A 26341-nucleotide genomic window follows, 5' to 3' on the forward strand; every position below is an offset into this window, starting at 1 on the left:
TAGTAAAAGTAACAAATTTTACTGTTGTGTATGTCTAAGAGAGGGTCAAAAAAATTTTAGTTTAATTTACAATGCTTGTTATCTGCACTGTCAAGAAATAATAAGATGACAAAATTATGGTTTCATCAAAGAGCTGTGTAAGTTAAAAACTCATATGCGGTAATAGTTAGAACTTCCGGAGGAAAGCGAGTTAGGAGCACTTTAGTTGCTGTATTTCACAATGATACGAGTTTTGTAATGCGTATGTTGTTTATTTTTCTAATTATCGGAAGAATTTCTTTTCGGGGGTGCAGGGGTCTCAGTGAACCAAGAATACTAATTCAATGGATACGAGAGTACGATTGTAGAACGCAGTGACGTCTTTATAAATGTAGTACAATTTAAATTTTAACTAATATTAAATTATCAGTGTTTAGTTATGAGCTTAAAAATCCTAATTTTTTTTTAATCCTGCGCAATACTTTTCCCCTTTTCTTACTTATAAAACTATAGAAACTTTACTAATAAGCTTTTCTTTTCTAATTTATTGTCTACTTAACTTTTTTCTCTCCTCTTATTCTTGAATAAAAATTTTATTTACTGACATCGTTTTGTAGCAAAGTTCTCTTTTATAGGAATCGGAAAATTTTACCAAATAAAATATTTTAACTCTTAGATTCGTAAACATTATTTGCCAGTCTAATAACTGAAATGTTTCTACATATTTTGCATTGAATATTTAAAAGGAAAATCCGAATTCAATAATTTCAACTGTTGCAAAAACTTGGAAGGGACAATATTTATGTTATTTAGAATACAAAGTAAATTTTACGTAATGAAATAATAATAACTGTCACAATATTTTTAGAATTATAATAATAAGTATTTGATGATTTTGCAGTCAACTATACATACATAATTTTACGATGAAATAATAAATACTTTCTTTATTAGTCTTTCATCATTATTATTTTTAATATGTTTAACTTACCATTTGCTGCAATTTAATATTCTTTTACTTTTTTCAGATGAAAATAAAAATTGCACTTACATTCATTACAGTTTATAACTTAATATCTCTATTTTAGCTGGAAAGTTAATTTGATCTCCAAAATATGCACTCACCCACGACCACCTAAAAAGCAATGGGAAGTATAAAAGCTCGTTATCTCTTAATGATCTCCAAAATGCACATGCTGCAAAAGCAAATCTGAAATACGGAAAAAAGATATAAGAAAAATCTAACTTACAATTTTCTTCTTCATTCTCATAAATTCCTTCGTAAATTTGCCTGGCAAAGAGGCCAATCTTCCCTCCTTATACGCTTCTCTGGCAGCTTTTACTTGTTTTTCAGGGCCTTCTTCAATGTTCAGCTTTCCTATGCTGTCGTAGTAAGGCCTCAGAATATTCTGAATTCTATCGTATAATTTATTTATCTAACAAGAATAAGAAAGAGTTTTAAAATGATTTACATCATTATTTTAAAACACTTTTTGTTTGTAAACTGAAAAGAAATTTGAGATAAAAAGACTTCTTAATTTTAAATTTCATATCAATTGCAAGTAAAATTTGTTTAATTTAACTTGTATCTTAAACTTAAATAAACGTTTAAATACATATGACAGTTAAGGCTGAAATATTCTCAAATTTAGTATGAAGAAAATGAATTATGTTTACATAAAAATGTAAAACTTATTTCCTAATATGAATTGCATTTTTAACTTTCGTAACAATGCAAATCGAAACATTTATCATTGCAAGATTAAGAATGAGGAGAACTAGTGCGAAAGATTGCATTACTCTCTGGCAGATGACTTGACGAAAAAGGGCAGCGTAATTATAAAGTTTTAGCATTGTTTATTTTCTTGGAATAGTAATTTTCTGCAACTTCCTTTAAAAAAACTTTTTAAATTTATATACCCGTTTCTTCTTACTGAATAAGTTTTTAGATGCGATAAGCTATAAAATTGTTTACATTTGCAACTAAGTACTAAACTTAATTATTGCCGTTATTAAAAAATTTTGATTAGTAATGGACTTGAAATTATTTATTAACTAGTAGAAGAACCCGATGCCAGTTAAATTAGATTGAGACCAATGTATCTAACAACACAGAGAACGATGCGCAATCCTTCTCTAATAACGAAGCAAAAATTACGATTCATAGTCATACATTTTTCAGTCTGATGCGATATAGAACGCACATAAAAATTTTGATAGAGAAAGAAACTAATTTTCTCTCATTATATCAGCAACAATGGCACGCAGTTTTCAATGATTTTCGTCTTTCTAATCAAATGCTCGTAAAAGCTCAAGTTCCACCCAATATTTCACCTGATACAATTTTAGTCAATTAAATGTAGCACAAAATTGATCATAATTGATCAGAAATCAATAACGCGAACAAACAAGCATTATTTTTTGTACATGCAGTTTTTGTAAAACTTACAAATTCGTGCGAAACTGTTGCCATTCGGAAAAAAGAGGCGAAAATCAGCGTTTTCAGAGTTTCTAATTAATACCCCTGAATTCATCTATTTTATTTTATTTTATTGAAAACAGTGAACGTCGACCTTTTTCGGGACCCAGAAAAGAATTGTGAAAAGTTTGGTACATCTAACAGTAGTGACTGAATTAATCGCGAACAAACAGATACGCATTCTTTTTTACATATGTATAGATAGTACCACAGTAGCCCAAGCCTACAATATTAATCTAAAAATTCCTTTATGAGATGCTAACTGATTAATATACCCTGACATTTAAAATATATATTGAGATCTTGAGACCTTTATCAGTTACTCTTTAATGTTAAAAAACCTAATTAGTTTATATAATATTATGACATATTATGACATATAATTATTTTCCTATGAAATATTATTCAACATATCAAGCTAATATATGTTAGTCCCCCTTTCCTTTATACGTGATTTTATTTATCTTGATTTACCTTTTTGGGTCAGATCTTGAAATTAATTTTAAACATTCATATATTAGCCAGATTTTCTTAAAATATTCAAACTTCCGTTGAGATTACAATACGCTGCGCGAAAGATATTTGTCTTTCAGAATTCAATTTAGATACTGTTTTTTCATTTAGTCTTCAGTATTTCTCATATATTCTTATTTAATTCTTAAACTAATCATCTCAGAATTTGGATGTTTTTCTTCTTCGCAATGAGAAAGAAACAAGAGTTTTTAGAAATTTCTAAAAAACTTGCTGAGTTTTTGCAGCTTTTCAGAATTTTTCCGGCAATTTCAGTTTTCCGTAGTTTTTAATCAGATAAAAATAAATATGAATTAAATTTAATATTAAACCAAATTAGAAGGAATAATTTTCTTTACATTTAGAGACACTGCTTTTCTTTCCAAATTAATTTTTCGCATTTTATATATTAAAACATATAATACCAAATATATAAAAACCCTTTTCAAACCATACAATATTAAAAAGTAAAAACATATTTTAGCTATTATAATATGTTTGGTCATATGTGACCAAAACTAAAATCGTGGAGATCAGCATATGAATTGTATTAACTCACTAGCAAAGAATGAGCCCTCCACCGGGACTCGAAAGTTTGACCTCTCGATTAAGCGTCCAGTATACTTCCAATTACACTACGAAGGTATACTGAAAGGAGGGAGAAAATACCTTATATACTACCCCATCTAAAGAGCCACTGTATCCTTTCAAAGATTCAAACCACGAATCTTCCAAGTGGTGGCTGAGCATGTTAGTTATTTACAGCACAACATCATGCTTGGAGACATACGATAGTTCTTTATAAATTTTTGTACTTAAAATGGTTTAGGAAAAGAGAGATTCAACTCTAGATGACAAATTCATTTCCTGATAATAATTAGTTTACAAACTCTTGTCAGTGATCGTTTTCGGTCTTATCAGCCAGCAACCCGAAAATAATCTCAGAACTAATTGATACACTAGGGTAGAGCAGTAGTTAATGACGTAATTAAAGCCAAGTGCTGCCAGGAACAAAAATAACAACTAAATATCTTCATTCAAATTATTTAGTCATGTTACGCACAGCAATAAGCGTATACGTTTTGTTAACATATATTTTCCGCGAAATGCATAGCATTTAATATTTGACCGGCAGATCTTAAAACGAAAAATGGAGTCCCTTTCTCAGCATATGTTTTCAAATTTCCAAGTTATGAAATATCGATTACTGTCAGAAAACTTATAAGGTACTTAATATTCTGCCCGTCGCGACGATATAAATGTTTTCATGTGTCACCCGTCGACTGGTATTTTGAGCCAATTTTTGAAAAGCAAGCAGGAGAGCTTCTGATTGTAAAAATGAAACAAACTGGCAGTAATATAGTCATGCCCTATCGAAAACAACAGTCGATTTTCGAGGGAGACTTGAAGTACAAAATTTTGGATCAAGGAGACACTCCCATGCCATTCCAATAGCTTGATTCTTTAGTAGAAAAAAATATTTATTCCTAAAATCTGAAATCATTTAAAATTTAAGGAATAATATAGAAAACTTTTTTGTCTTTTATAGGGGGTCTAGCATCTTGTTTCGCTAGGTAACCTGCTTTTTCATTCTCCTCCAAGCCACAAAGAGGGGGAAACCTTTAAAGAGCGATAGCGTAGCAAGTTGAGTTCAACGGGTGTCGGACAATTAATAAACTCGTTTTGAGCAACAAGTTATTTTGTTAGCAATATTTCTAATTTTGTACAAATTCAACGTCAATCATTTATGCTCATTTTTTTCTTCGAAGCAAAAATGAAATAAAGCAGGGATTTAAAAGTAATATTCATTTAAAGTTGCCGAGATATGAAACTGTTATATGCATGTCTGATTCTATTGAAAAGAACTTCATATAAACGGCATTAAAACTGAAATAATGTGTGTGTAGCTGCTTAATAACTCAGGTGACTAATATTTGAGAAGATAAGCTTTTCTAATTTTCTAATCCAATTAAAATAACTAGATATCGTATATTTATATGTCCATGTGTCTTTGTAATTATTTTTAAGATATTTTTTTCCATAGTCGCAAGCACATGCGGTCTATTCAAGAGACTCCAAAAAATTTGAATCATGGTTAAATTACATTCATCTTTAGTTAATCGTCTTAAATTACAAAGTTTCTGAAAAAGTTTTAAAAATTCGGCCATAGTGTTCCACTTACAAGCGACAGTAACCGCTAACTTTTACATAACACATGAATTCTGAAATTCAAACTCAAATGTTTCTGATTAGTATAAGCATTTCTATTTTAGTTCAGTTGATTCACTTTCCAACGAAGATAAAGTAATGCAATATTTCAGTGAAGTTCAAGAGACTGCATTTTAAACCGACCGATGCCTCACTGTAATCAATGACTAAACATTCATAATGCAGAATTAAAAGCTTAACCACCGAACACTCAAGGTCTTGAGCAATAGATATTAAAGGGCAACCAATTAAGAAGGCTATTAGTTGTAATTTATCTTATACCTTAACTAGACAGAAAGTGAGCTCGAGTAATACTGAAGTTTCTTAACAATTATCTGTGCTAAAGGAATACTTGGAATATTATATCAAGAAACTTGTTAGGCTTGTTCACTTTATTTTGAACAGGTAAGAATTCTTTTAGAAAAAATGCTGTTCTTTTTTTCATTCTGGAAGTTAATTTTGATGTCATGTCTCTAAACTCAAAACTCTATAGGACGCAAAATGTGTCCTAACATGGCAGAATTTTTTTGATGCGCCCTGTTATCTGCCACCAGCGACATAGCAGTAAAGTCGTTGAACACTGGTAGCTCGACCTGGGTAGGACTCCAGGCAAACAGGTTGGTTGTATGGGGGTTTTCGTGGTTTCCCGCATGTCTAAACGTGGATACGAGCATCTTTCCTTTAAAATGTTCTCCATAAAGACAGTATTTACCCAAAGCATGTAGCCTTTGCGTGCTTTCCCATAATTAAATAAACCAAATTAAACCAAACTTTCGTCAATTCCTTCTTCAAAATTAATTGCCTTACTCAGCACTTAAATTCTGATACCCCGTTCTTCTACTTTTGAAAAACTTATAAGGTATATCTCCCACTTTCCTAGCGTGCCTTCGTGGTGCAGTGGTTCTGCACGCTGGGCCGGTATTCCAGGGGTCCGCGGTTAGATTCCCGGAGAAGTCGGTTGCTATTTTTCAGCTTGCCTGCTTCCAAAAATATACCGAATGACTTTACAAGCTTACTTCTTATAACAGTTAAGTATCTGTTGTTTCTTCATGCTTTAGTTTAACATTTCTCCGTCATATTCGTATATTTAATCATCCTCAAACAAATCTCCTTTATTATTCCAAATTTATCAATTCATACCTTCCTGTATCATTAAATTGGTCGCATTTTTCCAGCAAAGAATTGTCAAATATTTTTTTAATTATTCACAGGGATTGTTTTGGAATTTCCAACCTTTAAATTGATTTCGTGTCTTTAAAACTTTTAAATGATAAGAAATGCAAAACTTCGGTTCTTCTTATGCATGTGAATAGCTAGATTTCTAATGTACGAAATCAGTGATAAAGCGTTCATCATGAATACAATTCATGTAGCAGATTATCGTAACGCTCTATTAGAAACATCAGGATTTCACTACGGCTCAATATTCTTCATATCAGAAAACATCCACAAGTATCGGAACAGTGTGCGTTGAGCGAAAAATAATAAATATCGGTCTTTACATGGGACAGAGATAATACCCACGACAGAATACTGGCATGGCATTCATGGATATTCTCATAGCACTGTAGTCGAAAGATAAAAAGGTCTTTCAAATGGGAGCAACGATCTTCCCATTTTTTATACCTTTATGCGTTTCATGGAAACGCAAGAAAAGACTTGCACAGAATTAAAACTATAAACTCGTAAAACTGTATTACATAAAAGACTGCAGTGCCAGTTACGAAATAGCTAAATGAGAACTGCTTTTATTGTTATTAAATCAATCTCTGTTACTTGTTTCAGACATTACTCGACAGCACGCCTGGAATCACAGGGGACTTCATCCTACAACCTTTTATTTATTTTTTTATTTATTTCGAAAATCATTCATTCGCAATTTACACGCCATATTGCGTCAAAGCATGCATTCAGAACAGCCTACTTGCTCAGGTTTCTTTTCAGAATGTTGCAAGTAGATGTGCCACCTCAGGCCGCCATGAGTGGGTGATTATTGTTTAAGAATATTTCAGGACGCATAACTTGTGTCATGATTTCGTTCTTCCTGTAATTCACCAAAGAATTAATGTCACGGTTTTATCTAAAATTCATGATCTTTTGGAATAATTTCTGTACACTGAATGGCTTAAAAGAAAGCAGTATAAGAGGTGTAGGAAGTATTCCATGTGATATACTTTATAAACTCATCTTCTCCGTTGCTGGCTATATACAATGTCTCTTTGATATAACGGGATAGACATACTATCTAATACATGTAATGGCTGCATGGAAATTAAACAATTTGCTTCATCTTTATTTTTCCTTTTCTTTTTTTCTGCTCTACTTCTGTTATTTTCTTAGTGTCGTCTCACTATATGAAAACCAGTAGCTCCGTATTTGTTGTTCCTATCTCACCTTTCCAATTCTTTACGCCGCTTTCTGTCAAGCAAAATATTGAAGCGTAATGAAATCCTGATGTTTATATTGGAAATGTTATAGATAAGATTACATTTACTGCAACGTGTAGCAATATAACTTCTTTACCTTTTCATATCGCATTTTCAATATATTCCGCATTATACGACCATATATTATCCTGATTTATGATACCGGTTATAATTCCTTGTGTCTGCTTTCTGATTTTGGTTATTTCCCCTTTCTATTCGATGAATAATAATATGTTTATAATAAATCTTTTTTATCTTCGTCATTTCAAAATTAATCCTTGTTACATGACTCTTATATAATATTAATGACGCATTTATTCTAATAACAGTAAAAGTGAAACTAAAGTCTTTTATTCAATAATGATTATAAACCTGCAAACTAAAACTAACCAGCAGAAATAAAGCACAATTTAAATTGTAACTAACAATAAATTGTAACTTCGTTGCTCCTAATCTACTCTCAGTTCCATAGTCTGTATTCTCATTAATGTTTAATAAGAACACAGACATGTGAATATTTTAAAAATGTGTGTCTGTAGTGCTTCAGAGCGTTTATCAAAGAATTTAGCTTCAATAAAGAACTTCTGGAAAAGCTTCAACATCGATCTATTTCTTTAGCATCTTTTTCGTCCGACTCAAAGTATTTCATCACTTTTCTTCAACCAACATGATCAGGGAAAGCTTCACCATGCAACATCTACATCGCCATCAAATTTCATTAATTAATTTAAATTTCATTAATTTCATTCATTAAATTACAAATAAGTGTGTTTTTGTATATATATATAGGATAACCCTAAAGTCCGTTAACGTTGGAAAATTCAATACTTTACTGAATTATGTAGGTATACAGGTAAAAACCGACACACATGCTTGAAATGTCATGGGGTTTTATTCAGAGCAAAAAAAAATGTGCTTAAAACGGCCAACAGATGGCCCTTCATATGATAAAAATGCAATAATCAGAGTAACAATTGATTTTTAACAAAGATTATGTTCTTTCTAACATATATTCAACATGTCGGCCGTCATTCATTAACAATATCTGTAGTCTAGGGCCAATGTTGTAAACAGCACTGAACAGCTCTGTAGGTATGGTTGAGAAACTGCCGTCGGATGTTGCCTTTTAGCATCCTTAATGAGGTCGACGATCGCGGTAACTAACTAAATTTGTACCTGCTCCGCTAACTTAATGGCACTACAGGGACTGAAAATCAATCAGAAGCCACCTTATGGGTGGTTAGAACTCGCTTGCTGGGCCCAGGGTCCCACATCCCCGAGACACCAACACTTTTAAAATACCCTCTGATGAACGCTCAACGAACATCGAGCCCACCGCTAAACACGACCAAGTCAAGACCACCGTCTCGGCCGGGCTGAGACCACGGTGGGGTGGGCGATGACAACTTAGGGTGGATGACCGGCCGTTTTATTGGGCTACCTGCCAGCACTACACGGGATGCCCCTCTCCTTGAGCTTTTACATGGAATACCAAGGACAGCAGGGACCAGACGCTCAATGGCCCAGTTTGCTATTTGGCTACCAATACCCTGGTGGAAGGGACTTACACCTCCCGGCCCATGAAGAGCAAGTATAAACCTACCCCATGGACCATCGGGAACCGCCAAGTTCATAAATTTTATACCCCCGTGGCCGAGACTGCCTAGGTACAGATCCTAGCCAGTAGCTTCGCAGAGTTCTCTACGTCGACCCCCGGGGAGGACGATCGCAGTAGACTTGCGATTTCAGGTACGCTCACAATCAATAACCATAAGGATTGAGATCTGGGAACCTGAGAAGACAAGCTTGACGAAAATGGAGGCTCAGCACACCATCTTCACCAAATGATATGTGCAAGAGATCTTTCAAAAATGTAGCAATATAGGGTGGAGCGCCATCCTGCATAAAAGCCATACCTTCCAACAGATATTTATCAGGCAGACTAAGGATGATGCAATTCTGTAACATATCGGCATACCTCACACCGGTCACACTGACCGTTTGAATAGCAGAACCACGCATTTCCTAGAAGAAAAAGGGCCCGATCACAATTAATGTGATAACTTAACATGACACCGTGACCAACACCCGGAGGCGAGGGTAGGAAAGGGACAAAGTGAAGAAGATGTAGATTTCTTCTCTCGCTACAGCTTATTTTTATACGATTCTCATACGGCGTCACTGACATTTTCCTGCACAGCGCCATATGTTGGTCTTTTTCTTGCATTTCTTCTTTCAATAAACCTCTATGTTATTTCAAGTATGTGTGTCAATTTTTACCTTTCTACCTACATTATTTCGTGAATTATTGAATTTTCAAATGTTAACGAACTTTTGGGTAGCCTTGTATATATATAGAGAGAGAAGTTTCATTCATTTCATTGGCAAATAAATAAAAAAAATTTAAGCACTGCTAAATAAATAAGAATTTAATAAGATGATCTAGCGGTTCGAAATTATAAATTTCACTGAAATTTTTAATTTAAAAATAAAAGTTAAAATTATTTTAAATTTACAGTATGTGAGCGCATGGACTTTCACTACAGATTTTGTATTTAAATAAAAGAATTTGAAATACATGATTCGTACTTTATGCGGTCATTATTTATTTTAAGAACTTAATTTTAGCAGATTGAGTGTTGTAACACATGCATTATTTACATTCATTTACGCACTTCTTAAGAACTAATAATGATCATCAGCATCAGTCAATAGTGCATTTTAGAATATAAATAGAAAACATTTCTACTATATAAAGTGGTGTATGTTGAAATTTTACCGAGTCTTCCTGATCTTTTGTTAAAGATGTCGGAAGCGATCTGTACCATTCTGTAATCATGCTGTTTGCTTTTCTCAAGTCATCAAATTCGTGTTCTACGTCTGACAGTTCAGACTCCAAAGCCCTATGGAAGAAATTATAAGTCTGACTTAATAAAACCTGGTAATGGCAAAATTGGGCAATAAAAATCAAATTATAATTTTTTGATTTTATGTTTGCCATTTAATATATGTAGGGATTTAGAGATTTCATTTCCTTGAAAGTATTAAAAAAAAAATTAAGGTCTATCACTGTGTAATGAAATGAAAATATTTTGATTTAACGCTTTTTAATAAAACGTTATGGCAATATGTATCATATTTAAAAAAAGTGCTTTTATATAATATTGTTTTATTTCATAAAAATTATTATTTTCTAATAAAGCTCGGTTGAAAGGTTAACTATCGTATTCTTAATTTATTTAAATGTTGTCAGATTTGTGGCATAATCATGCCCATCTTAATGCACTCTTTACTTAATAAGTCTTTAGTGATTTTTTGATCAAGTATAATATTAAATTATAATATATGTAATTATTTACAAATATATAATTAAATTCAATATGGAATTTAAAAATATTTCTATTACCTGTTATATATAATTAGTTCTAGCCTTTAACAAGTTCCATTAAGAGTTTAGATTTTGCTTTTGCCTCATATTTGAATGGTACTCTAAATGTTTGACGTAGAGTGGTTCGAAATGCACACGGTACCTTTGAATGCTTCTTCATTTCAGGACAAATGAAGGCGCCTCATACTATGTGGAAAATTGCTCACGGAATTTCAATATATTTTTATCTATGTAATTTTTTAATTTAAGATTTTATAATGATATTTAATTAACATGTGAAGGCGTCGTATTAAACCTACAGCTGAAATCATGAGAAGAGTGTTTCTTAGTAGATTATGAGCTATATATATATAAGTCCATAAATAAAAACATTGCAAGATTACTAAAAAAAATATCATTACCTTTAAATCTTTTCTATTAAATTGTATACAAAATAACTCAAACTTGTTAAAACCAGCCAATATTTTAAGTCTGATCTCCATTTCCTTTAATAGATTTTGTATTTATGAAGATGATGAAGCGCTTGTGTGTAAACTATATATTTACTGATGCAGCGCTTACACTGGATCGAAATTCTTGCACAAAATATCTTAAGTGAAATGCGTTTAATACTTTTAGCGATTTCAGCAATTCCGACTGAATGCTGTTTATGAAGTCAAATTAGTGATTCATCTTTATGAATTTCAATGTTAGAAATAAAAATCTAATGTTAAGAATGTTAAAAGGTTACAAATCTGGCAGTAGGAGAACAACATTAAGAGTTTTATCCACGCATTTATTACTTCTTCAGGTCAATGTAACTTAGTGCAATCTTTGTATACGAAACTTTTTGCTATAGAAATCACTGCTGAACCACATAAAAACTGCACAGTTGCTCTCTAACCTGAAGGGACAAATTCTTGAGGCACAAGCTTCTTTATTTCAAATTAAAATATGACAGTTTCTTCTTTGCATCTCAAGCATTCGTTGGTCTTCGGTCTTAGGGACTTGATACTTTATTCTGATTACTAATTTGTCTCAGAGTCGTAGCTATGAACCAAGGTCATTGCAAGAACCTTCAGGAAACGCGACATTAAATACGTATATGTAAATACGTATACGCAGGCAGTAAATACGTATAAGTTGAACAAGAAAGATTTATCATACATTCTATGTGTTCCCAGTGTACCATTAAACCCACTTTTTTGGCAGCTGTTTGCTTGGTCGGTTCTAAATACTTTCGATATGCTAAGCAAAGTTCACCTTTTTGTTCTGACAAGATGTATACCTTTAAATGCATCTACAGTGAGAGCTTCCTCTTATTTACCATCGTAACATGTGTCGTGAGTACCGCACAAAGGAATAAGGAATTTTACCAAATAAGTGAACTCGATTTCTTTCCGGACCAAATGTTACCACGATTATGAGGAAAGGAATTGGGGGGGGGGGAACCGGAATGACCTTGAATTGCCTTACAGGAATATGTTTGTTTTCATTTATTTCTTAATAAAATCGCAAGCATTTGTTTTCGGTCTCTTTCTATGTCAGGTTTGTGACATCATTATGTAAAAGTTTGATCTTAGGGGATGGTCAAATCATTCCAATGGTAAAATTGTTCTGTTTCCGAATAGAAAGGAAAGACGGATAAATTTTATGTTCGATTGAACCGTGAAAAATGTTTATTTTAGAGATTCATGACAAAAGGCTTTGAGAAATAATAGAACAATCTTTCTCATAATAAATGTCAGGAAATAGCTTACTTTCCGGGGTCTAATGCGTCAAATCGTTTCAAAACTCGTTGAGAACTTGACACAAATGAGTAGACGATGAATGAGGAAAAATATTTCTTCCATTTCGAATGCAGTGAGAATAGCCATCGGATCTCAATTTAAAAAAGCTGGATAAAACAGGAAAAAAATACTTTGGATGCAAAATGGAAGCTTTAAAATCAAATTTACCTCTGTGCTCGGGTCTATTTTAATATTTAAAAAAATCCCTGGATTCGATAGTGGAATGATAGACAGATTGTTTCCTTTAAAAGTCATTTCCTTTTGTGTCTGTGCCTCCTTCTCCACGCGTTGAGGCATAGCAAAAATTAAATATCCTGTCAAGAGAAACAAACTGAGCCTCTTCATTCTTTTATAGTTTTTTCCCTTTAAATGGTCCTGAAAAGTTTGACAGATGAAATCTTGAACCAGTATATTTTGATTAATAATTAAGAAGTGAATAAATAATGAAGTTACAAAAATGGGTTTTAGAAAACTTAGAATGAAGATACAGAAAACATTTGTATGATGGGAATAAAAATGATAAAATGAGAAATGATTAGCAGTGAACTGGTGGTGAGTATATTTTGGTCATGAAGAAGAGCAAACGAAGGAGAAAATTAAAACTTTGAGGCTGTTCAGAGTAAAACAAGAGATGAGATTGAGAAAAGAGGAATTCATATAGACGATCAAAATATATTGATGAAGAGGAAATAATAAAGAGGGAAAAATAGGAAGAAGAAGAAAAATGAAATTTGTTGTAGATGAAATGATCAACTGATTGACGTGGTTTCTTTTTTTCCTCTCTGATTGATTATCAGCTGATGCACTGACTGTTATTTTGTGTGTAGTGATGAAATCCTGTCGACAGCAATGAGAAAGGACAATGTTTCGTCGAGTATATTCGTTCAAGTGCTGCAGGTGCCTTGCTACTGACACTATGAACTCTTTCTTGGAATTAGGAACCTGTAAATAAAAAATCCACAGCTTCGAGTAACTTATTATCCCCGAAGTGCTTAGAGCTGTGGTGGAATAGAACGGTGTTTAAACGTAGTAATTTATGGAGCTCTTGCATTTTCATGACGGTTTCACCTATATCCACGGGCACCAGGAGATATCTCTTGTAAGTGTCAATCTTCCATCTGAATTCATGTCTTAGCTATATACAGATTATTGATAATTTCACGACTAACAACTTAAATGTATTAAATAACTCTTATCATAAATATGTCAAAAAGAACCTTTACACAATTTATGTTTATTTACAAGAATATGCGGTAAACTGAAGCATCATTTGAATGCTTTTAATTAATGTCTAATATCTTCCTAAAGTGTTTAATATCGTGCGATATTAAACACTTGCGTTATCAATTTATGCAAAGTACGAAGATTGTAATAATCTAATTATTGTAAATATTGCAAAAATCTAAAGGAAATATTAAAAGAATATATTTCGAACGTAAATATATGAGTTTTTCATGTTTTACGTACCTATTGATCAAAAGCTTAAGACACACAGTGTTTTTATCAACGTCGAACCTGGATTAGTGTTAGCTAATCAGTTTACGTTTAGCAAGTTAAGAAATCTAATTATGTTCAGGCCCAATTTGTTAATTTCTATACAAGAATATATATTTATAGAAAATTTATATCGATTAAAAAAACTTCAATCATACTAATTGCATAAGTTTGACCTTCTTTTACCTGTCTTTTAAAAATTTAAATTGGGAACTGTTAGCACCCCCGAGCGCTGTTAGTTCCATGAGTTCCACCCTAATAGGAACGCCCCAGCCGTCGTTTACTTCCTTCACGTGCTTATCAAAATCCCTCACCAAGCTTCTTAAGCCATCGATTGTGTTTGGTACACCTTTCAGAGGTACGGTGGCGTAGTAGGAGATTTCCATGCTCGCTCTATCTTTCAAGCTGCTCTGCACATTCTCCAACTTCCCTATGTAAAAGAAAAGAAAATGTAGATAGTAAATCTCTTATCGATTGCTTAAAATTAAAGATGGGACGAATCCTAAATCTTCCTAAATCTTCTCGCATCCGAGCACATAAAAGTTTTTGAATCTTTCAAGTCTCAAATTCGTCGAATGCGTTAGAATAAGAATATCTTCTATTATCTAGTTCTTAATTCAAAGAAATTATAAAATCGATATTTAATTTTAAAAAAAGGTTAAGAATATACTAGATTTTAAAGATAATTTATATTTGTAAGGACGTTAAAAATGAAGTTCTATAAATGAAGTATGTAATTAAAACTCTTGATCTTGAAGTTGATTTTCTTAGCGTATTTTAAAAGCAATATATAAATAACAGTTCATAATGTTTCACAATATACCAGATTATTTCTTAAATAAAATTATGCTTGTATCGGAGGAATTCTTTTAAGAATTCAAATAGGTTAAACATGAAACACTGAATACTAATTATGCTCCAAATAATTAAGAAATATCATAAAATGACTTATTTGAAAGCTCAAAAGCGCATTCGTAGTATACAATTAGATGAAAAGGGCGATTAGGCACTACTACAATTGTAGTAATCGCGTTTTTCTAATAAAATCTCTCAGTGAATATTTAAAAAACTAATCTTTCGAACGTTTTGAGTTAAAAAACTTACCGATTTCTAGGTTAGGATTCAAAAGATTCAAAAAATGAAAAACAACGCAAAGATTTCATCTTTCAAAGGATTCGAATGTCCGATCTCTACTGAACGCAATTTTCTTACAGTACAGTAACATTTGGTTGAACTATAAACTCGAATCTGAACTTAACAAATAATAATGTGTACTTAATTTATAAGCTGGCATATCAAGATTAACTTTTAGGTAAACTGAAGGTAAATATGAAGAAAATTGTTAATAATTTTTCCATTATAATTAATATGACAGTTTTTTCTAACTTGTATTATTTACTTTATAGTTAACTGAAACAAAATAGCTTGCTTTATACCACATGAGATTTATCTGACATTCCTGTTTGAAAACATCAAATGTTAGGCAGAAATTTAACCATTTCTTTGATGCTGGTGTATATCAAATTAGGTATTAGACCAGCAGCACAGTATTAAGTTCAAAGAAGCAAAATATCATTATTTTCATCTTATACCTTAATGTTTACTGTTAAACTGTAAGATAAATGTATGAGCAATAGAATAAGGAGCAAAACATTACAAAATTTTAGTTGTCATAAAACTCAAGTAACTTTATTATATACCAAACAGTGATAAATTTCTTAACACATATACATATAATTCGGAAATCTAATGTGAACTGATGAGTGACGAGTTACCAAAAATGTCGAGTTTTATGAAAGAACGGATGAGCTATTCACAACTCATAATGTTTCATCCAACATCTAAATTCTTGGCAATTTTACTTAATTTTTCCTTGAAGCTGAGACACATGTGTCTTATGCATTTACTACACTAAATGAGGCTAAAAGAAATAATTTACTATAAAGATTTAAAATTTTCTGCTTAAACCGGTACAGTAGTGGCAGAAAATGGTAGACCCTGTTGATTTGATTTTCTGGTCTTTGCTGATTGAATAATCGACTAAATGGCTTCGATAAATAAAGCATTAGTCTCTATATCCCACGTGAAAAGGTTAATGTATTCCTCCTTGTTCAGTTCTCAAGACATTCAGTTTCACTTCCAGCACCATGTTAATTTTTCTTCCTTTCTGTTCGACATTTTCACTTGCACAGACAACACAATACAATACTGTAATCCTAGATATAAATTGAGCCAGATAACTAGATACAAATTGAGATAAATCACAAGAACGTAATGAAATTTTATCTTACAATAAGATAATCCTCTGAGCAAGCCTGCTAACGGCTAACAACGGAAGGATTCTGAATGCTAATCGACAATTGCTATTTGACTTTCTTCAACCACTTTGTTACTGAGAGGAGGAAAAGATAAGAATTTCTGCGAAAGTAACAAAACCTATCACCAAATTCGTTATAAGGGTTTCAATAAATAGTTGTCACAAACGGAAAGATTTAAATGCCATAACTGAAAAATTAGAATACTCTAATAAATCTTAGAATAAAGTAGCAAAACATGCGGACTTTCATAAATATGTACTATAAATTACAAATTTACGGTTATTAAAACTTACTTGTACTGTTTGCACAGTGTAGGCAGTGTTAGACATTATTATAGCCAAGCTATTAATAAACCAGTACATTATTTCAAAGATAATGTTCTACTTGACTAAGAGAAATCATTTAACAATTTGAAAGAGTGATCATCGAGTTATATGAAATCCTGAGTAATCGAGTTTTAGAACGCTGCTGTATGTGGCTTCATTTAAAAAGAATTTAGCTGAACTTTAGTTCATATTTAAATGAATAGGATTATAAAAGTCCCAAATTAGAAATTTAATGATATAGGTTGTGCTAGAAATATTTAACTAGTAACAAAATTATGATTTAAACATTGAAGTGGAACCATAATAATTGAGCTTAATAAATAAAGAGCGAAATTAATAATGGAAGATTTAATCACCCTTTATGTACAGTTAGCTATCTTTTATATAGTTGTTTCACAAGAATAATTTTATTTAATTACAGTTATTTAATTTCTAAAGTAATTTTGAGCATTAACTGATTAGGAAAATGTCATTGGAATCTGGTAGATTATATTTGGAGATTTTTATTACTACTGCAAACATAAACTAAAGGGAAATGTTTTGAAACTGATTATATGATATTTCTGAGAAATATGGATTTTTTAATACGACCTGATGATTGGAATTTATTCAAATTTCCAAATTTGTTTCGAAGAGTTATTATTCCTATTAAGCTAATAGAAAACAGTGAAACAATGAAACAGAATAAATTCTATCTCTTTCTTTCCTTTTATGTTTAGAGACGAGTTTTAAGCTAGAAATAAAAACTTAATCTATGTAAGAGTAACTTAAGTAATTAATCAATACTTTAATTTGTTTGTTCTTTAATCATATATAAATAAAAAATAAAAATTATTTTACTTTCTATATGAAATTACTTTGACATATTAAAATTCAAGCCATCTAAATTTTCAAAATTCCCTTAAAAAGCAGATTTTTACGTTATATGAATTCGCATTGTATACTTTCAGTTCGTAGACTTAAAAAATCTAGTATGTAGGATTGATGATTAATTAAAATTTACGTTTTTGTCACTGAGATTCTCTATGCCTTTTAAAGCGATCTAGATCCGTCTACTTTAAATAATAAAGTTACTGTTTCTACAAAAGTTTAAAGGCTTTTTAAACTTTGTAAAGACAGTAACTTTAGCGAACATGGCTATTGGTATGTATCGCTATTTATAAATATCGTTATTTTTAAATATGTTATGAAACATACTAATCACTTCCAGAGGTCGTTTAACGTAGATGGTCGTTCTGACGGTTTCGCTTTAGCTAATTTCTTAGCAGTTTCGCAGTGCAACCACATCACCGCTAACAATAAAAGTTTTCAGCATATTCTAACACTAACAAACATGACGGGTTTTTTTTGGGGGGGGAAGCAGCTTCTTACTCTGGCCTGGAAGAAATGAGACAATAATTGTCTTAATACGAAACTGCTAAAAATTGCTTTTTTTCTAAATACCGGAATACGCACAAATTCACACCGCAAATTTCCTAGCAGACCTCTGATAAAGCTATAGTCGTAAAACAAAGATCAAGTTCGAAACACTATCAGTATATACTTAATGATCATTATTAAATGGTATGTGAAGTATTTGACAGCAAATTGGATAAAATATTTTTGTTTAAAAAATATAAACTGTATAAGACTTATTTAGACTTTTGTTGTTACTTTATAATCTAAGTTGCATGCTCCAATTATTCATATTATACTGTGTTTCGTTCAGCGTAAAATGCAAAAACATTTCACACTGATGCAGTTCCATTTCATTTAAGCAATTCGTATTTTTAAGGTTAAAAAAATGACGCACTTGTTGCTCGGTGGAGTTGGTCCATTCTTTTAACTCTAAAAGCGCCATATTTTTCTCTGCTGAGACTTTGAATGCGAAAAGTTAAGTAAAGGCGGGAAATTAATGAGAGTAGATACGGAAATTTTAGAAGCAAAGACATTAACGATAGATTTATTATTTTCTCTTGTTTTTTTCCCCATAAGATTCTTATTCTTTAATAATATGTTGGTTTTATTTTTAAACCTTGTTTGAAATATAACACTTATTTACCATATTTATAATAATTTCTCTTTAACATTTCTATTAAAATAATTAAATCGAGGGGTTTTGCTCATAATTTTTACTTCTCTATAATATTAGATATGGTTTCAAAAATTTTAGCAACATATATTATAAAATATAGCACTTTTATTTGATTTAATACGTTTTTACGAATATCGTCATGCTGCAAAAACATGCAATGTTTACACCAATATTATTGAGAATGTGAAATGAAAACTATTACATTTAATAACTTGAATAATCATTTGTATAATACTTTTTCTCCAAGTCTTAAAATGTAGATTAAGATGTAATGCACACATTAAGATTGAGAAACTTTTTTCACATACTGCCTATTGTTATCTTTCAAGATACTTGATGTCTTCCAATCAGGGTAAAGAAAACATTCTACAGAAAGTTTTGAAAAGTAGCCGCTGCTCAATCTAGAGAAATCTGCAAGTTACTCTCAGGTCATGACTCAGCTCTCTCAGATCAGAGTACCAGATGTGAAAATTAGTCAGAAAATCTATCAAACTAATGCGTTTGATCAAGTTTTGTTAAAACATGAGTACAACATCTATACATCATGAGAAGTTTCAAGATTTTTTCCATGCTTATCATGATGACTGGTCGCTCTTTCACGGCAGAACAATCTTTAGTACTACTTTCTTTTTCCCAAATCCTTTCCTTCGCTAGATGTTTCGTAATACGAATAGGAATGAAAACAACTAGTCACTGTAAATAGGCAACTATGTTAGACATTTTGTTACTAAATACCGTACTAATTAAGTATCGATTGTAGGTTAATTATCTGTTCTGAAAATTGCAGTTCGCGTGAATGTTTGATGGTCAAAATACCCTTTAAATCTAGTTCAAAGAGGAATAGAATAATGAAATCTGAAACAGAACCTGAAATTTATTTAATTTTTGCATAGAAAACTAAAATTGAAATCTAAATTTCAGCTTTTCACAAATTTGTAATTAAACCATGTAATTAGGTCTTAATTTTACCCATCAGCTTAAAGAAAACATACCTTCTGCCACAAGACTAGTCGCATCTCCACCATTAAAATTGTTGTTAATTACAGCACTAATGGAATTAAAATCTTCATCTTTATTGGCTTTAAAGCGAATAGAAGCCAGTAGCTCCCCGCCGTAAGTGACACTTCTAACAAAATGCGTACCAAGATCATTTCTATTTCTTGTCGCCCAGCTGGGGAAAGGCTGCACTTCAGGAGGAAGAGCCACCGTTACCTAAGAATAAGTTTCACACTATCAACATACAATCAATAATCTGAAATAAGACACTCAGACTCAAAACCGCACACAAAGTTAAACTTTTGCAAACATTTGTGAGTTCCTATGGCTAATTACTGGACATTAAAATAACTAAAAATATTCGTTGGGCCATCCCGTAGGAAACATATTTATAATAGCTATTTCTTTACATTTTAAAACTGTATCGCATTGCTTAAGAACATTTGCGATGTAAACAAATAACTTAATGCAGCTTACTCTCACACAAATTTCCCTAAGTTGATTGAAAGCATTCGTACACACTGAGCTATTCTCTCAACTCTAAATAAGGAAAAAATTATAATTCTCATCATACCGTATTAACTTCTTTTAAGGCATGAGTTTAGATTATTTTATAAATACCTGAAAATTTTCAGTGTATTATAAATGGCGAATGACATACAAACTACTAGTAAACCAAAATGATTCACATGAAATTCAAATTAATATGTTTAGAAATCCGCTTACATCATTTATTCTAATATTGGTTTTTAATAAATATTTTTCTCTTTGAACAAAATTTCAAAACTCAAACTCCCTATTCAAACTAAATAGTATGTCCATTTGAATTATATAGGATTTAATACAATTGCATTGAGCATTTTAAGTAACAGGATAAAGCATTTGTGAAAACTACACTGCGAAATACGAAACGAAAATAATAAATGTAAAGAAAAGCATTAAGTGCAGTTTACTGAAATTCGATCCTTATGAAACGCCCATTTGCTTCAGTGTCATCCCTTTTCTACATAGTTTAGCCATATTATTGCATAAGATACAAGATAGGTGTGCAGTATGTTAAGATGAATTAAAAAACATTTTTAAATTAAAAGGGCAACACCTTTGCTTTCTTCATTGCATCTTTCTGAATTCACAGTAATTTCTATTTCTATTGCAGAAGTAAAAATTATGTTAGAAAAATTATTTTACGAAACACAAAGTCACAATTCATTGTGTAAAAAGTTATAATGATCTAAAACGCATCTTTATAACACTAATATTTCATTAAAAAATCTGGAAAATTTGAATTGATTGGATTATTTAAAGTTTAAAAATGTTTTGCGTTATATAATACTTCCTCTCCCATGTTAATTACATAAATGAATTATTAAAAATTAAGCTAATATATTAAGGAAAAGAGTCAAATATAAACTTACGGTTTTAAACTTTAATCTAGTCAGAATTTCAATGACTCTTCCAAGTTTGGATGTGTCCTTCAGATAAGATCCTGTACCTTTGAAGTCTATTTTCCCCGCCTTTAGTTTTAAAGCTACGTCTGCAGACACCTCCAGAAGATTTCGAACTTCTTCAGATGAATCCGTAGTTTCATACCTGGACACACTTTCTGGTTCGTGAAGTGTCTTAAGAAAAAGAGATTTATTATAAAAACCTAATTAACATGGTTTCAGATAAATTCACTGAAAAGTAAAGGATAATTCTATTAGCAGTCATAGTATTCTTAATAAATTTAGTTAGCAATCATAATATTCTTAATAAATTTAATTAGCAATGATAATATTCCTGATAATATGATACGTAATTGAAAGTATAATATTAAGGCATCCAACTGAATTGAATATTAGTAAAATTTTCAAGAAATAATCCCCCAAAAATTTTATTTTTAGTCAACAAAATGCGGAACATAAATTAAGAAAACAAATTACTGCCTTTAAACACAATAATATCCCTTCTAAAGGCGTAACAACGAAGTTTGCATGATATCATTCTCCCCCTGATGTTTTCTGATCTGTTTCAGTGCATCTAAATTTCTGTTTGATTTAGAAATCCTATTTCATCAAGCTTTAAAATCACAGGCAGCTATTAATGAATTATTAAACCTTTTGATTAAAAAATGCATTATTGTTAGTAATCATATGGCTGAAAACAAATTAGACAATTTAAAAAAAAAATCTGAAATTTTTCAGATTTTAAATTACGTCCAAAGGGGCGTTTTTTTAACGTTTTGAGTGTTACCTTTATTTATTAAATATCATGTTCTTTGCACTTAAACCATAAAATTCAGTTCAAGAGCAATATCGCAAAATAATGTTAAATTAAGCATATCTTTAGAATTTCCGATATACACAGTCTCGCGAGCTGGAGATAAAAGTATTTTTTTTCTATATAACGTTGCCATTTCTCGCTTTTAAAGCATTGAGTTTGTAAATCAAAAATTCGTTAAAGTTTTACAAAATATAAAATCTATAATAAAACAAATTCCAAATTTGGGATTTCAGATGCCCATATTCGCAGTAGGATTTCGTCATTCAAAATTCGATGGCTCTATGTACCATTGTTTTATCACAATGCGAGAAATAGACAATCATTTATGCAGATTTTTCATTATTTAATTTCTTCAAATATAATGCAGGACTCCAACATTTTGTGGCAACAGTTTGAAAAGTGAACCGACGTTTATGAGTCCGATGCAAAATGCCAAAACGAAAGCAATAGTCCTTCGGGACTGAAATCCCTTTGGACTAAAAATCTCCAAAATTTACTAAATATGTTAGAAGGTATTTCTCCCGCCTTCTTAGCGAGTCTTCGTGTTGTAGTGGTCTGCACACTCAGTGCGTAATTGAGAGTGTGTCGATTCCCGGCGAAGGCGATGCATATTTTTTTTTCATCTTTCCTGCTTCCAAAAATTACCTAATGTCTCTACAGTGACGCCCGAAGTAAAAGGGTGTTGGATGATGATTCTCCTCTCCCAGGATTTCACAATTGTGTCGCCTAAAAACCCCCAGTCTCCCTTTAAAAGGGTAGAGTATATAAGGTATATCTCCGTCTTCTTAGCGAGTCTTCGAGGTGTAGTGGTCTGCACGCTCAGCGGGTAATTGAGAGGTCCACGGTTCGATTCCAGGTAAAGGCGTTGCTAATTTTTCATCTTGTCTGCTTCCTGCTTCCATAATACCTAATATCTCTACAATGTTATAAATTTAAAACAGCATTCATTTAGGAGACTAATTTTTGATATATCAGATGGTGTAAAAGTTGAAATTTTGCAGTGATTAGTTAGCTAAATTAAGATATGTGAGGGGAAATGGACTTGAAATAAAAAAAGTTCAATATTGAATTTTGAAATAACTTCCGCGAAATATTGCATTTTCATCGCTCATACGTACGTGTGGAAAATATAAACGTAGGTCAAAAATTAGTTCATAAATTTCACTCCAACGAATCAACCAATTAAGAATCGAGCAGTGAAGATGAATAAAAACCACATAATAAATTTATTATAACTAAATGTATGGAGTTTCATTTTTATTAACTTGTTATTTTGCCTGTGCTAACATTTCTACTTTTGTCAGCTATCACAAATGTGCGGGTTAATTAATTTATATAGGACAAGAGTTTCTGTATTTGAGATAATACTTTTGGCAGCAAATTCTGACCGTCTTGATAGCATGTTCTTCAATCTTATGAATTTAGTTAATTAAATTAGCTGCATCCTTGTTTGCTTCCGTGATTCGAGTGCCTGAGCTAAATCTCATAAGTGGACTTTGTCCTGTAAATCTCATGCTTTAAATATACTTAAGTTTTACTTTAACTCCTGTACTCTTTTATTCCCACAAACAGCATTATTTTATTACCCGAGCTGTGTGAATTGCTAGGTTAAAGATAATGAAAAGGCTTATTATAAACAACCTTCTCCCGAGTTGGCGTTACTTAACTAAAAGTTTAGGACGGGACGCTAAGTCACCTAGCTATTTTATGGAACCAGAAACTTATTTTTAGGATAATTAGATTCCATAAAAATTAAGCAAATTTTTATACTTACTGTTATGTATAAACATATATATACTTATGTATAAGCCCACCAGCGGCCGAGCGGTAAAGTCGCTGAACATTGGTAGTTCGGTCCGAGGTTCGAATCCCGCGAACGGGCTGGCTGCAAGGGCGTTTTCGTGGTTTTCCCCATGTGTAACGTGTATACGAGCCAGTTTCCCTTAGAAAGTCCTCCACGAAAGGCATCCCTCCTCTTAGGCAGATAGCCCTAGTGTGCTTTGCCATAATTAAATACACCACACCTACTTATGTATAACATATATATACAAAGATAAAGTTTTCGCTCTTCGGTTCTGCACTTTTAGATAACATGTTCTAAAACTTATTTTCTGTTACATATAATCAGGTTATAACTATTGCATTGATCCAGAGTAAGAAATTTAGTATGAAATTCAGTACTTGAATTCAATAATTGTATTAAATATATTTTATTAATTAAATATTTGCGTTGTAAAATCAGGTGTAGTGAAATTTAAAGCAAAACTATTATGGGAATAAATGTCATAGTATAAAGAATATGATTATACTTTCGTAAAGTAAAAAGAAATTTCCTGTTCACACAGTATATGGTAAATTAAGAAAATTTAGTTCAAAATTACGCGGCCAAGAAAATAACTTTTGAATTCAGATAGGGTTATTATATTAAAGTCATAGAGCAGAATTCTGAAATATAGTAATTAAATCTTAAAATATAGGGATAAGGCACGCTTTTAATAAAATCGGCACCTAGGCTATATGGAGATAAGAAACACAGGAGGAAAACAATAGCTGTAAACATTGCATAGCACTTATCTTAATGTTAAGGATTTTTCAGCTGATCGTGGAAAAGAAACTTAAAAGGAAAAAACGAATGCAGCCACGAATCACAATTTGCTTTGGTTAAACTGTTTTAGGAGTAATTAAATTTGAAAGAATTTTCTGATACAAAGCATTGCATATTATAACTGAAAACACTAAAATAAATAGTTTACTTCAACTGACACCATGCCACTAGCTCTTGTCACTCACATTTTTCAAGAAAACTTATCCAAAGTACAACATTTTTTAATAGATTTCATCTTAACCTAATTGCCTTGCGAAACATATTACTAAATCACTTATTTTAATCCATAATATTTAAACAATTAGATTGGATGGGAGTAAAACATGTTCTTTCATAATTAATTTAGTTATAAAAGAAATTGCATAGGATGAGTTTATGAATCACTTCAATACATTTAATTTTTTATGTATTATGAAACAATATTTAATTTGCTATTACACATTTTTAATTATGAAATTACCATATTTCAATCAAAAATGTAATCTTTATTTCATGATTTTAATAATAACATTTTTCTCCTAAATTGTTTATAACTGCACAAGGTTTTCTTTATATGTTGCGGAAATATCAGACAATTCCTTTTGAAAATATATTCTATGTAGACTCTTAAAGATATATCCCACTTTAATGTAGGAAACCTTCCACTTCCCCACTGTTATATCCCTCTCCAAGCTGTGAACTCGAACCTATAACTCAATAAGGTATTCACTCAAAAGCATCGTCCTTCTTTTCCGAAAAAAAAAAAAAAAGAGCTTTAACTTTTGTAGTCAACATTCAATAGTAAGGCACAGTATTAATGTGAAAATAGTTAAATAAACTTCAAGAATGATGGAATAGTGTAGTTTTCTTAAATTTCAATTAATTTGTAAAATTTCCTGTGTCTCGGACTCATTTTTCTTAAAATATAATATGTCATAACATTCAGAAAGAAAATTAACTTAAGTCATACCATTTAGAAAGAAAATTAAACATCAGTCATTAGGATTTAAATCTCTCTCTTTTAAAAATGCCATGCATTTTTATACATTTAATTATTTATTCTTGAAGTGAAATAGTTGTAAATATTAAAATCTTTCTAAAGTTAGCACTTTCATTCCAAGATATATTTTCAATTATCATATAAATCTGCGTATATATTTAATTACAAAAAACTGAAATTTTTATGCAGTATGTAATTGACAATACATGAATATGATGTCCATTTGTGCTAAACAATGTTTTAAGTAGACATAATTAATATGTTATAAATAAGATTTCGGTCAAAAATATCAACTTACTCTAGCTTTATCCAATTCCGATTGGGGGAAAATATCTATTCCGACTCTGTCATACCGAGCATCGTATGTCCTGCCCAATAACATGGGCAAAATATAAAGCACATTTGCTAACATACTTAGGAATTACTAAAAAGTTATTTTTAATTAAAATCCAGCTTCTAGACAAAGCTCCTCATTCCCGAAGTGCAGTTTAATTCAGCCGATGGAAAGGTTCCCAAAGAAGACGTACT

The 26341-nt window shown here is 31.5% G+C and overlaps 1 protein-coding gene across 1 annotated transcript; it reads right to left on the reverse strand.

Moving 5' to 3' along the window:
• Positions 1–1205: 1205 nt before the first annotated feature.
• On the reverse strand, positions 1206–26341 carry LOC118197689 (uncharacterized). The gene is made up of 6 exons (XM_035369225.2): positions 26112–26341; positions 21383–21586; positions 19964–20183; positions 14440–14683; positions 10382–10505; positions 1206–1415 (listed from the first exon to the last, which is right to left on the reverse strand). The coding sequence occupies exons 1-6, from the start codon at positions 26223–26225 to the stop codon at positions 1221–1223; spliced, it is 1101 nt and encodes a 366-aa protein (XP_035225116.2). The 5' UTR covers positions 26226–26341; the 3' UTR covers positions 1206–1220.

Source organism: Stegodyphus dumicola, chromosome 5, assembly GCF_044657685.1.
Source record: "Stegodyphus dumicola isolate Sdum_Otavi_A_Nest chromosome 5, ASM4465768v1".
In the NCBI taxonomy this organism is placed as follows: Eukaryota; Metazoa; Arthropoda; class Arachnida; order Araneae; family Eresidae; genus Stegodyphus; species Stegodyphus dumicola.

Excerpts from the sequence above, each read along its gene's own strand:
- LOC118197689 (XM_035369225.2), bottom strand. The coding sequence starts at position 26,225 with ATGTTAGCAAATGTGCTTTATATTTTGCCCATGTTATTGGGCAGGACA. Across the intron at positions 21,587-26,111 it reads CGGAATTGGATAAAGCTAGA|ACACTTCACGAACCAGAAAG; the intron begins GTAAGTTGATAT and ends CTTTTTCTTAAG. Across the intron at positions 1,416-10,381 it reads CAAAAGATCAGGAAGACTCG|ATAAATAAATTATACGATAG; the intron begins GTAAAATTTCAA and ends TATTCTTGTTAG.